This window comes from Gekko japonicus, unplaced genomic scaffold (assembly GCF_001447785.1).
Source record: "Gekko japonicus isolate JY-2015 unplaced genomic scaffold, Gekko_japonicus_V1.1 scaffold1664, whole genome shotgun sequence".
NCBI lineage: Eukaryota > Metazoa > Chordata > Lepidosauria > Squamata > Gekkonidae > Gekko > Gekko japonicus.
Window position 1 is genome coordinate 260987 of NW_015169828.1, and position 13614 is coordinate 274600.

A 13614-nucleotide genomic window follows, 5' to 3' on the forward strand; every position below is an offset into this window, starting at 1 on the left:
CTCAACCACTCTTACAGTTAGGAAGTTTCTCCTGATATTTAGCCGGTAACGACTGCCTTGTAATTTCTACCCATTAGATCTAGTCTTGCAATCCGGAGCAAGAGAGAATAGATCTGCTCCATCTTCTACATGACAGCCCTTCAAATACTTGAAGACTGCAATCATGTCCCCTCTAAGCCTTCTCTTTCCCAGGCTAAACACACCCAGCTCTTTCAGCCTTTCCTCATAAGACTTGGATTCCAACCCTCTCAAAAGAGTTTTGATAAGGCTAGTGACATTCTGGATGAGGAAAGGAGAGTCTACACCTCTCTACCTTAGGGCCCATGTAGAAACCTCCGTTGCTGTTGAGAGTCGATTGACAAGTCTAGGCTGATTTAAGCTCACGCATTAAAGTTTTAGGACAGTTTGTCATCTGCCTTTGTTTTGGTGACCCAAAGATGATGAAAAAAAATTCCACACGGTGGGCAAAGATTGACGGGATCTGGGATTAGAGTTGCTCCTTGTTTTTCCCTAAAGCGAAATTCTGAGGTGATTTTCCAACTCCTGCTTTGGGGAACCCATCTACAGGAAGCTGAAAACTTTGATCAGAATGGCAAAATCTCTCTGGGTTTTGCACGTCTGTGCTACAGGTGGTTTGGGGATTATATTATGTTTCCCACCAAGCGTGGTTTCAGTACCATGACTAGTCTGTTCTGTGGTTGGTTGATTGTGATGAAGTAGGGTTTTGAGGCTGATGTTGAGGAGACAGAGACACTGCAACGGCAGGTCTTTCTCTTTTGAATAGTACTGTATGAGAACAAAATTTGAATCCAGTAGCACCTTTAAAGACCAACAAAATTTCTCAGGGTTTCCAGCTTTCATGAGCAAAGCTTATAAGGTTAGATACCTGTTGGAGTTTCAAGTTGCTTGCACTTCAGTCATTACAGACTTAAGTGTTGTTTGTTAGGAAACAGGATGTTACGTTACATAATGTATTCTACGGCGGGAAAGTTTGTGGGAGTTGTTTACCCTAATGAAGTGATCTGTAACCTTTGTATTGGTCAACCAACAACTTGTTTGTGGAAATGCTTTGATCTAGCATTCATGTATTCACAAGGTTTATGGCCCTTTGTGTGAAACAGGCAGGAATCTCCCCTCTAGAAGCCAACACAGATAGAAAGATGTAGCTGTTAGCATTTAGTTCTGAAAGTAACTCCAAGTATGTAACTTTTTCATTTATTTCTTTTATCCAAAGTACCTTACCCACGTTTTATTTTGCTTTGTAGTAAAGATATTTTTCTTTTACTAATGTGGCTCTTGTGTTTGCAAAACGACCATCGATCTTGAATCTCAGAATCCCAACAATTGGTAGCAGAGTACTGTATCTGACATATCAGGTATTGTATCTGATGAAGTGAGCTTTGACTCAGAAATGCTGGAAACCCAAATTTAGTTGGTCTTCAAGGTGCCTCTGGACTCAAGTCGTGTTCTACTGTTACACACTTAGTACAGCTACCCACCTGAAAACGGTATTTGATAAGATTTGTCCTGGGCTAGTTTGGGGGTGATCCAAGAGACCACTCACTTTTCTTGCAGAGGCATTGGTGATGCAAAATGCAGACTTGGATGGCCTACTAAATCTGTCTGTGCCAAATGCTCCCCAGGTTTTGGGAGTTCCGTATTACACCGGTGCTGAACTTAAAACTCTGAAATTTGCAGAACAAAGTTTGGGTCCAGTGGCACCTTTGTGGGTCTCTTAACAGTCCCACTGGACTCAAACTTTGCTCTGCAAATTTGCACTTCCTCTGGAACTGTATTTAAACACACGAAGCTGTCTTATACTCAGGCCCTGGGTGTCTCAAGGTTATTTTTGTCTACTCTGACTGGGAGTGGCTGTCCAGGGCCTCAGGTGGAGGTCTTTAACAATACATACTACCCTTTCTGCTGCCAGCCAGTTGGGGAAACCCCGCCCACAAATGCCCCTTAACACGATGTAATGACATCGCTGACATCAGGGGGTGATGCTCAAGTATTTGGGCAAAACTCTGTGGTAAAACTGGGCTCAAACCAGGGCTATTTTTGGGCAGGAACGCACAGGAACGGAGTTCCGGCTGGCTTCCAAGTTGGCCACGCCCAGCAGGAACGCATTAGCATAATAGGCCACACCCAACAGCAGAAACTCATTAGGATTGGCTACATTAGGGGTGTGTGGCCTAACATGCAAAGGAGTTCCTGCTACAAAAAAGCCCTGGGTTTTGACCACAAACAAGGTAAACAGAATAAGAAGCAAAAGGTGGGTGTGGCTGGATGAACACACTTCTGGTAACATGGTGGTGTGGCCTATTATGCTAATGAGTTCCTGCTTGGGATTTTTCTACAAAAAAAGCCCTGGCTCAAACCATAGAGTTTTGCCCAAAAACTAGAGCATCATCCCCCAACGTTGGTGATGTGATGACATCACTTCCAGGGGATGTCATCGCGGTGTGCTTTACGTGCACCAGAAGATTCCAGAATGGACCCTGGAGGCCCCCACCGGCAACCCGGTAGGACCTGGCCACCCAATTCCTCATCATATTGGAAATGCCGAGGACTGAACCTTGTCCCTCCATTTCAGAAGGCGTGCACAAAAAAGTAAAAACAAGGAACAGAAATCCTTTCAAAACCAGCCCTTCCCATGCTTAAATTATGACAACATATGTTTAAAACACCAGAGATGGTCTTTGATAGGATTTTTTATTTATCTCGCAGAGGTATATTACTGTTCAGTTTTGCCTGTCAAGAAAGGCATCCATTTTACCCTTAGTTTTAAAAATATGCTCATGACTCTTGGAGGACAAGCCCTTTTACCTGCTCCCTAAACTTTCCTTTGTTGCTGAAGTATTCCTGGAGCAGAAGACAGTCATAATGGAATCATGGGATGATGAAGGAGTGGAACTGAGGGCATTCCCGGTGGAGGATGGTCGGGCCACACGTGTGAGGCTTTAGTTGCAGCCATAGCAAGAAAAGTTAGTTGCAGCAATAGCAAGAAAAGTAAATTACGTGGATTCCTTCTCAGTGAGTGAGTGAGTGATTTGTCCCTGGGAGAAGACTTCAGCGGTCAGCTTTTTGAATTGGTGGAACTTGGTACTTACGAAGCTGCTGTACGCTGAGCGTGGACCACTGGTTTGTTTTACCCAGTACGGTCTATTCCAGCGGAGAGTCTCTAGGGTCGTTCCTAGCCCAGCCAACAAAGGAGATTCCAGGGAGTGAACCCATGGCATTGAGCAAAGTGTGAAGCCTTCCACCGATCTACGGAGCCTTACTCCAACTTCAGTGGCTCTTCTGTTGGAGGAAAGAGGCCACTTGAGCTGGAGAAAGGCTCCTTAAGAACAAGGAGACGAGGGGGTTGGATTTATACCCCGCCCTTCGCTCAGAGTGGCTTGCAATCCCCTTTCCCTCTCTTTCACCCAGAACAGACGCCCTGTGAGGTCGGTGGGGCTGAGAGAGCTCTGAGAGAACTGCTCTGGAGAGAACAGCTCCGAGAGAACTTGTCACTTGACCCAAGGTCACCCAGCTGGCTGCGTGTGGAGGAGCGGGGAATCAAACCCAGTTCTCCAGATCAGAGTCCGCCACTCTTAACCGCTATGCCAAACTGAAGGAAGGTTCCTCAGAGCATGGCTAGAGCCACCCAAGTTGGAGGAAGGCTCCTTGGAGGATGTCCTCCTGTATGCAAAGTACATAACATAAGAAGAGCCCTGCTGGATCAGACCAATAGTCCATCTAGTCCAGCATGCTGTCCCACACAGTGACCAACCAGTCCCTCTGGATGGCCAACAACAGGGCATAGAGGCCTTAATCTTACTCTGAGGTTCAGTGCCCCTCAGGGTTCTTTTTGTAGAAAAAGCCCAGCAGGAACTCATTAGCATAATAGGCCACACCCAACATCAGGGACTCATTAGCATATTGGGCCACACCCCTGACAGCACCGCTTATTGGCACATTAGGCCACACCCCCATGTTACCAGAAGTGTGGTCATCCAGCCACACCTACCTTTCCCTTCTTATTCTGTTTACCTTGTTTGTTGTCAAAACCCAGGGCCTTTTTTGTAGCAGGGACTCCTTTGCATGTTAGGCCACACACCCCTAATGTAGCCAATCCTAATGAGTTCCTGCTGTTGGGTGTGGCCTATTATGCTAATGAGTTCCTGCTGGGCGTGGCCAACTTGGGAGCCAGCCGGAACTCCGTTCCTGTGCGTTCCTGCCCAAAAATAGCCTTGGTGCCCCTGAACGTGGAGGTTCCCTCAGTCACCATAGCTAGTCGCCACTGACAGACGTATCCTCCACGAATCTGTTGAATCCCCTTTTAAAGCTGTTCATGCCTGTGGCCATCACTGCATCCTCTAGCAGCGGTTTCCACATTCTAATCCCTCTCTGTGTCAAGCAGTGCTTTCTTTTGCCTGTCCCAAACCTACTGCCCATTAGCTTCATTGGATGCCCTCGAGTGCTCATACTTGGGGAGGGGGGAGGGAAATGCTCTGTTGGTCAACTCTCTCCATCCCATCCATAATTTTATAAACCTCTCTCGTGTCCCCCACCCCTTAGTCATCTGTTTTATAAACTGGAAAGTCCCAGCCTCTGCAGCCTCTCTGTGTTGCATAGCTTCATCGTTTTAAGAGTCAATCAAGGATGTGCTTTGTCGTTCCGTGACGGTGCCTCAGCTAGTACAGACAGCATCCGTACTTTGGCAGTTGGCTTGCCTTGTACTTCTGGGAGCCGAGTCAAAGGCTACGGCGTCTAGGCACTCGAGCCTCGCTGCCCAAATGCGGCCACTTGCCACTTTATTGCTGCAAGTCGGGGTTAATGTTTAACTGTCGCATGTTCAGTGGAGCATTCCGATGGTGGCATTTCAGAAATCCAGGGTTCATAACAGGAATGAATGCCTGTTTCCCTCTTTTCTGATCGCTGCTGGGCATTTCCAAGGACTAATTGCTTGGGCGGCCGTGGCTCCTATCCAACCATCAATACAAAGAAGGTCATAAAGAGTTTTCCCCCGCATTCCTCTTCTTTCCAGCAGTCTCTTCTGACCCATAGGAAGATACTACCAGGGGATGGGGGTAACTGTGTGGAGGATTAGCTGTGTGGATCAGTGGGCTGGAGTGAGGAGAAACAAAAGGATGAAAATGTAGTCCCCCCAGCAGAGCAATGAATGAATGAATGAATGAATGAATGAATGAATGAATGAATGAATGTACGGCATTGTGTGTAGAATAGCCAGGAGATCCTAAGATTGTTTGGCAGCCAGAAGTATTAGCTCTTTTAGTGTCATGCACCAGTAGGTGGCGAGCTAGACTTGTTTCTAAGGCAAGGGACATTTCAGAGGTGGTTTTGCCATTGCCTGCCTCTGCAACGCAGCCCCGGCGTTCCTCGGTGGTCTCCCATCCAAATACTAGCCAGGGCTGCCCCCCACTTAGCTTCCGGAATTTGACAAGGTTAGGCTAGCCTGGGCTGTCCAGGTCAGGGCAGCAGAGCCATGCTCACGGGAGAGGGGAAAGGAAAGACTTCACTCCAGCCTCCTGACGGGCACAGGGATTTCCCCCACGTGATCTTTCCGAGGCTCTAAATGAGCGGCAGGAATGGAGTTGGAAAACTCCCATGTTCTGCGTGCTGCTGGTTGGGGAAGGTCTCCGGGGGGGGGGGCGACTCTGCAGGGAAAAGGGGCGGCACCTGCAGGAGGGGCAACAGCTGAAGGAGAAGCGGCAAATTGGTATGGGCTGCTTTGGAAAGGAGCCCTCTGTGCCCCCCCCCCTCGCTAAGTCAAACTATACTTTGGAGCAAATTTCCTCCAGGGCAGTCTGGCCGGGGATCCTGGAGGGTTTGTTTATTTTTGTCACCTTCTGGGCATGGAGCAGGGGTCACTGGGTGTGTGCGCGCGTGTGTGTGGGTGAAGTGTTTGTGAATTTCCTGCATCGTGCACGGGGTTGGACTAGATGACCCTGGAGGGCCCCTTTCCCGCTTTGTGATTCTAAGAAATGCACAGATGCCTTCAGGGACAGCATCTGCGCGTTCCAGCTCCCCCTCTCTGAAATATCTAGAAGAACTTCCCACTTTTGAGTGTTTCCCTGCTCCACGTCACTGGCTGCACATGGGTGGAGCGGGGAAGCCTGCCTCAAGCTATTACAGCGGGAGGGGGTGGAACAGGGCACGTGCCTGCCGTTTTCAGCGGCAGCTGTATGCTTACTGGAATGTCTAGTTTGTCCTGCTGGGCCTCTGCAGTTCTTTCCTGTGTCTTCTCTCTCTCTCTCCCTCTCTCCCGAGTCTATATTTTGTGTCTGCACCACTGACAGTTCCTCACACGTCCCTATGAATTTCTGTCTGCTGATCTTTTCCATCTCAGTCTGTCTCCAGGGCTTCCGTGTCTCTCCCATGGTCCTCCCTGGGTTCATCCCCCGAACACCCAACTTGGACAGTTCCCCACATTCTCCTCTACGGGAACACTGTTCAGGCTAGATCTTTTACCACCGGGTGATGACACGAGGGCAGGGACCAGGGCCCACTCTGCCCCCCCGTCCCCCCCTCTTCCAGTTCCCACCTTCTGTACTTTTTTCCTCCTCCTTCTCTTTCTCTTTTTTCCCCTACTATCCTTTCCTCCCCCTCTAGTCTTTTGCCCTACCTGGGAGAAGCCCGTCACGCAACCGAGGCCGCTTCAACGGGCGCCGCAGTAGTGCCATTGGCATTGAGAACATCCAGGAGGAAAAGAGGTACGCACCTTGCGGGGGATGCGCAGGGCTTAGAATTGGGGAGGGTGGGGATTCAACCATAGGAACCCCTGCAGTTGTTTGTGCCAGAGGTGCTGTTAGAGCGAGAAACCGTGGGGTGCTTGAAATAAAGCCACATTTTTGTGTTGTGTAGTCATTTTAGTAGGCATTGGCGTAAGCCACTGTTGGGTCTCTCTGGGTACCTTTTTCAGGAGCCTCAGGGTTTTAATTTTTTTTTGTTTGCAGATATGGTACAGAATTCTGATCGTGGAGTCCCCCTCCCATGGGGGTATTTTGATAACAAATTGAACACGACTGAGCGCTCTGGGGGAGGCGTCAAGGGCAGTCTTAGGGCCAAACTAGAGGTTCTGGTGTCCTCGGGGCTGCCGTGAGGGTGCCCCCGCCATGTAAAATTCATTTTAAGATACTGTGAGAACCTGAACGTGATTGGGCCGACAGTGCAGCGCTCTCATGCCCCCCCCCCACGGCACCTTTTCAAGAGCCAGTTTGGTGTAGTGGTTAGGAGCGCAGACTCTAATCTGGGAGAACCAGGTTTGATCCCCCACTCCTCCGGTTGCAGCTGCGACCTTGGGTCACTCACAAGTTCTTTCAGAGCTGTTCTCTCAAGAGCTCTCTCAGCCCCACCTACCTCACGGGGTTTCTGTTGTGGGGAGGGGAAGGGGAAGGAGATTGTAAGCCGCTCTGAGACTCCTTCAGGTAGTGAAGGGCAGGATATAAATCCAGTCTCTTCTTCTTTTGTTGAAGTGCCAAAAGAGCCGTGCGTGCAGCCGTGCAGCAGAGGAACAAGAGTGACTCAGCCTGCAGGGGTCCAATCAGGGTTGGACCGCCGCAGCGTTTTGAAATGACTTTAACACGGCGGTGGCGTCTTTGTGGCAGCCACGGGGATGCTGCCACGTCTAGTTTGGCCATTACCCCTGCAGAATCAGTGGTTTAAAACCTTTTGCGTTGGCCCTTCCGTTTCCATTTTTCTGCCAAGATTCCTTCGACTTGCCGAGCTCTTTGTGTGTTAAAGGTGAAGAGAAACCAAGCAAGTGACTTGAGAGGGGACAGTGCTGTGTGATCTTGTCCCCAACTTGGGGGCCCCACAGAAAACGTTAGAGACAGAGGAAAGCAGACTTAGACGAAACTGAGTAAGAAGGCACCAGGCGCAGTCCACGAGAAGGTGGGAGTCTGAATGGAGATGAGGGGGGAGACTCCTTGGGACGACAGGCTGAGAGGGAAGGGCCAGCCAAGTAGCTGGTGCTGAGGATGGACAAGTCGCTTGTAAGAGAGGTTTCAGGGGGTGCAAGAGTGGACGTCATTCCCATGGGTGACTGTGTACGTGGTTTTTTTTTTTTTCCCCTGCTGTTGGTCAAACCAGTTTTGCTGAAGTGTAAACTGGCTTTTGAGCAAGGGAACCTTTATCTTTACCTTTTTAAACAGAGATAGTGGTGGGACAAGCACGCCTGGTGGGCAAAAAACACCCCTTGTGTACCACGGCTGGCAGGGCCGGCTCACCCACTAGGTGAACTAGGCATTCGCCTAGAGCGCCGGGCCCTGGATGGGGCGCCAAGCTGTGCTTCCCCCCTCCCCCCCTTTGGTGACGGTGGGGGCGGGGGGAGAGGCGGTGGTGGTGGCAGCAAAAGGGTGGCTGGCTCCAGAGGTCTCCAGGCCCCACCGGGAGGTTGGCATCTGAACCACAAGGCAGCCTCGCCTAGGGCACAGAAACACCTCGAGCCGGCCCTGACGGCTGGGAAGAAAACCTCTCTTGCGTGGAGTTCCATATAAGGAGCCCAAGTTTTTCACACTGCCCGGAGTCTTACTGATAGAAAAGAGGACCAAAGTAGATAACGGGGTATCTGCAGCCCTTAGAAATAACAGGGCAGCATGGAATTACGATCCTTTCCTTTCTTGCAGCTGGTCACAATAGAGACGATCAGTTTTTAGAATGTAGAGAATGTCGCCATTGGCATTCAGTTTTTCTTTCTCTCTCTCTTTTCTTTCTAGAACCACTTTGGATATGTTTTCTTGGCAAAGTTTCTGTACTAGTTTCTCAGGGGCAAAACCTGTAGGAGGAAGCGCATTAAGGGGATGTGTTGGGTTTCCTGGGTGCTTCCCCCCCCCTTTCTGGTGTACAGAACAATGGATCAGAGTACGGCGAGAGAAAGGAACTTACAGCCGCGGCTCTTGTCTGAAGAGTGCAGCTGTGATCCCAAGAGATCTCTGGGGGTGCCCCAGGGCAGAGGCACGCAGGGGCTTTCCGACCAGTAGATAGTGGGGCGGATCCTACCCCTTTCCTATCACTCCACTGCCCATTCATTTATTTCTGTATTTGTTAGTTAAATATTTATGTCCCACCCAATGTCCCACCCAGCTCCTGAAAACAACAGTTTGGAAAACTTTCTGCAACTTCCAGGGCAGTCCTAACTCTGAGCCGGTAGCAGCTTAGAGGCCAACGAGATTTTTGGGGTACTCGGGTTTTCGAGGGTCAAAGGTCCCCTCATCTCTCGAAAGGCTAGACTCTGAACATCTGGTTGGTCTCTAAGGCGCTTCTGGGCTCGGATCTGGCTTTTCTGCCGCAGACCAGCCCGGCTGCCTTCCTGAAACGGCCCTATGCAGGGTGACTCTTGTCCAAGCCCACTGATCCGAAATGGGGGGTAAAAGCCGTCGCCTCCTGTTGCCGCTTCGCTCCTGACTTCCCCCATCCCACCCCTTTGGCTGATCTTCAGTAACACAGGGAAGATCCCTGTTATCAAAGCAAATTTTTTTTTAAAAAAAATCTGCACAGCCAATAGGGTTGCCAGCTTCAGGTTGGGAACTACCTGGACATTTTGGGGGTGGAGCCTGAGGAGGCTGGGGTTTGGGGAGGGGAGGGGCTTCAGTGAGGTGTAATGCCATAGAGCCCACGTTCCGAAGAGGCTGTTTTCTCCAGGGGAACTGATCTCTGTTGCCTGTTGTAATCGTGGTAGATCTCCAGCCACCACCTGGAGGTTGGCAATCCCAACAGCTAATCAGGTTGTCAGTGACCAATCCAAAGCCTTGCTGGGCAAAAGCCCCGTCTGGCCCCACCCTTTTCCTAATAGCATTTGGCAGGAACCGGGACGCCTGCTCTACACTGCCACTACAGGCGACAAACCAGAGTTGCAGCTACTGTGTTGTCCAAGACTAGGAGATTCAGTTTTAGGGTGGTTCCCCCCTCCCCTTACAGCCACGAAGGCTAGTATTTTTATGGCTACATCTGACAGTCCCTTAAATTTCTCAAACCCACACCCTTTATGAATATGTATTTTGGGGAATGGGGGAAGGTGTGTGAGGAGGTGACATTCTTGAAGCCAACATTTCTGGCCACACCCTGGTTCTGAATACCCGAGGGCATATACTCCTCTCCAGCTTCATTGGGAAACGAAGATGAGTGAACGTCAAGAGAGGTCTTGGGAGCTTCTCGTCTGTACAGTATAGCTGTTAATGCAGTTGTGAGAAATGTAAGCCTGGAATGTACATTGGTGGATTGACAGATCTTTTTTTTAAAAAAACCCTCTGCCATTCCCTTCCTAACACGGCTTTCAAGCAACTTACAAAATCCATTAAAGCTGCAATTGCTTGGCCCTCCGAAAGCTGGACTGCCGATGCTGCTGCTTTGGTCTCCCCCCCAGTTCTCAAGGTCTCCCTACCACTTGCGGTTCCCATTTTGTGCTGCGGCAGCCACAGGGCAACAAGTCTCCCCTCCACAGACGTATGCCTCCACCTGCCCCACCCCTGGCAGCCAGATGTTGCCCGTCTCGGTGGGGCTGGGGCTTCTTTTATGCCAAGCTATCGTCAAGCCGCAGCCGACCTACAGTGTCCCTGTAGGGTTTTCAAGGCAAGAGACAAACAGAGGTGGGTTTGGCCATTGCCTGCCTCTGTGTAGCAATCCTGGGCTTCCTTGGTGGTCTCCCACCCAAATACTAACCAGGGCCGACCCTGCTTAGCTTTTGAGATCTGATGAGATCACGCTAGCCTGGGCCATCCGGGGCAGGGTCAGCTGTTCTAATAGGTGTGCTCATATCCAAACGATGGTGTTCCACAAGCTGAGAACCAGAACAGTGGCATCTACAGCATGGGTGTCGAACTCATTTGTTATGAGGGCCGGATCTGACATAAATGAGACCTTGTCGGGCCGGGCCATGTGTGTCATAAAAGGTAATGCCAGGTAGCGGAGATATAAACTTTATAAAGGACACAAACACAAAGGGGTTTTTTTACTTAAAATAAAAACATGCCTAAAACATTAGCTCTGTAAGCTGCAAACCTACTTTTGATTTACTGACATTCACCACAGAAATCTCATGCTCAGAGTTCTGAGTCCAGCACCCAGGTTAAAACATGAAATGGCTGGGTGATTAAGAGAGTCTGGGGAAGCAAGCTATGATGCAGCAGCAGCAGCAGAACTCGAAGAGGAGATGGCCAGTTCCACTGTGGGCCTGATGGAAGCCCTCCGGGGGCCTGATCCGGCCCCTGGGCTGCATGTTTGACACCCCTGATCTACAGTGTAGGGAGGCGGTCTAAGGAATTGTGCTGTTTGCCACAGATGTGTTCAGACAGCCCTAGGAATGCATCAAACTGAAGTGGAGAGGAAAGGACCTGTCTCCTAACTATGAGTGTAAAACGACTCTGTCTTGTCCCTCTACTGCCTGCTGGGAAATCCATCATAGCCCAACATGTTATGGTTTCTCTGGGTTTATTTTAAACCACACTTTTCCTTCCTCCCACCACTTCCCCACAAATGCAGGATTGTTTTATCAAGAAGGATGAGGTGGAAACTGCTTTTACTTCCATAGGGGTGAAAGGACAGTTTTCTGTATTTTTCTCCCCATCTTTGGTCAAAGCAGCTCAGGGATGGATTTTTCCAGTGAGACAATGGCAAAGGAGAAAAGTTTTTAAAAAGATTTTAAAGGCTTTAAAAACCATCCCTCTTTTTCCTTGATAAAGGATTTCCTTAAATAAAAGGATACAGAAAATCCTAGGTACTCCTCCTTGGAATCTTGGCAGCTCAATTTGCAAAAGCAAAAAAAAAAAAGGTGGTTTAAAATAAATAGGCCCTGCCATAGGTGGCCCAGGCTAGCCCGATCTCGTCAGATCTCAGAAGCTAAGCAGGGCTGGTCCTGGTCAGTATTTTGATGGGAGACCACCAATGGTCCAGTAGTGCAGGGGGGGGGGGGGGAATGGTACTTTCAGATTTGGGGTTTTTGGACCCTTAAAAATTTGGTTTTGCCTTGAAAACCCGAATTCCAATATGGGTATTGTATTGGGATTCGGGTAAAATTTGAGTTATATAGAGAGTATAATGGAGCCAAAAAATTCGGGATTCCCGAATTAATTTGGGATTCTCTTATTGGTAACCCGAATCAGATCAGAAAATCTGATTCGGCTTAACTAATGCCCGAATCGTGCTGGAAAGGCATGATTCGGGTATTAATTTGGCTCAGAAGTGCTGAATGCACATCCCTAATCACGATGCAGAAGCAAGCGGTGACCAATCACCTCTGAGAGTCTCTTGGCTTGAAAACCCCAAGGGGTTGTCTAAGTCTGCTGCAACTTTACGGCAATTTCCACCACTACCAAAATAAACGGGGAAGGAACGATTGTGTGTAGTTCAGTTCTTAGTCTCACCGAAAACTTCAGACTTTGTGCTCTGTGTCGAAAACCTTTTCTTCTCTTCTCTTCAGCAAAGATGTCGCTGAGAGGATACAGAAAGTACTGGAGAGTCCGGGGCCCTTTTGTGATCTCAAGTCTGATGGTTCCTCCAGTCCCAGTTCCCCAGAATTCCCAAACAGGAAGAGCAAGTGAGTGGAGAACACTTCTGCTGCGTCTGACACTATCAAGATTGGCCTTGTCCACAAATGAACATCTATGAAGCTGCCTCCTACTGATTCGGACAATTGGTCTGTTGTATTGTCTGCTTAGACGGGCAGCAGCTCCTCAGGGTCTCAGACAGAGGTCTTTCACATCACCTACTGCCCGGTTGTTTTAAACTGGAGATGCTGAGGATTGAACCTGGGACCTTCCCTGCATACCATTGAGCCACAGCCCTTCCAGAGTCTCAGGCCTTCCAGGGCTTCAGGGTCTTTCACACCACTTATTACCTGGTTCCCCTCCTCCCCCCTTTTTTTTTAAAACTGGAGATGCTGGGGATCGAACCTGGAACCTCCTACATACAGAATAGATGCTCTACTGCTGAGCCACAGCCTCAGAATAGGGGTGTGCAAAACTGGATATATATTTTTTTCAGTTTTGGGTATATTGAACCTGAAAAATATCGGCGTTTCCCAATATTCCCGGATCCCAATACTGGTATGGTATTCAGATTTGAGAAATATTTGGGATTCCTGAATTTTTTTCGGGTTCCGTGGACCTGAGAAGACAAAAAAATGAGAGAATCAGCTGCGGCAGCAGGAGCTCCGCGCCGCCTCAGCCAATCCTGGGCTGGCTTCTCTTTGCAGCTCAGTTGAAATTCTGCAGTATAGTGTGACTAGGGATGCTAGGTCGCCCTGGTCACTGGTGAGAGATGGGGTGTAGATTTGCCAGATCCGGTTTGGGAAACTCTCGAAGATTTGGGGGTGAAGCCTGGGGAGGATATGGGGTACAGTGCCATAGAGTCCACCCTCCAAATCCAGTACCTCCAGGGGATTTGATCTCTCTAGTCTGGAAATGAGCTGTAATTCTGGGGGATCCCCAGGTCACACCTGGATGGCTTCCCTAAGTATGACTTTGGCGCAAGGAGATGCCACAACGGAAGGTTCATGACAGGGGAACGGCAACAACCTTCGGGATTGCTATAGTTGATCTGGGGCTTCTGTTCCTTTGCCAGGGTCCTCCCCGGTCAGACGTCAGGGTATAGTGCAATGCATCCCATCTCCCGTTC

At 49.5% G+C, this 13614-nt stretch overlaps 1 protein-coding gene across 1 annotated transcript in view; it reads left to right on the plus strand.

Annotated features, from left to right (window-relative positions):
* LOC107115533 (rap1 GTPase-activating protein 1-like) overlaps positions 1-12539 on the plus strand; it is a 46402-nt gene extending 33863 nt beyond the window's left edge. Inside the window, exons 15-16 of the mRNA XM_015417266.1 lie at positions 6616-6716; positions 12419-12539. Coding sequence (XP_015272752.1) covers positions 6616-6716; positions 12419-12539 — 222 coding nt within the window. The remainder of the gene's footprint in view (positions 1-6615; positions 6717-12418) is intronic.
* Positions 12540-13614: the final 1075 nt, after the last annotated feature.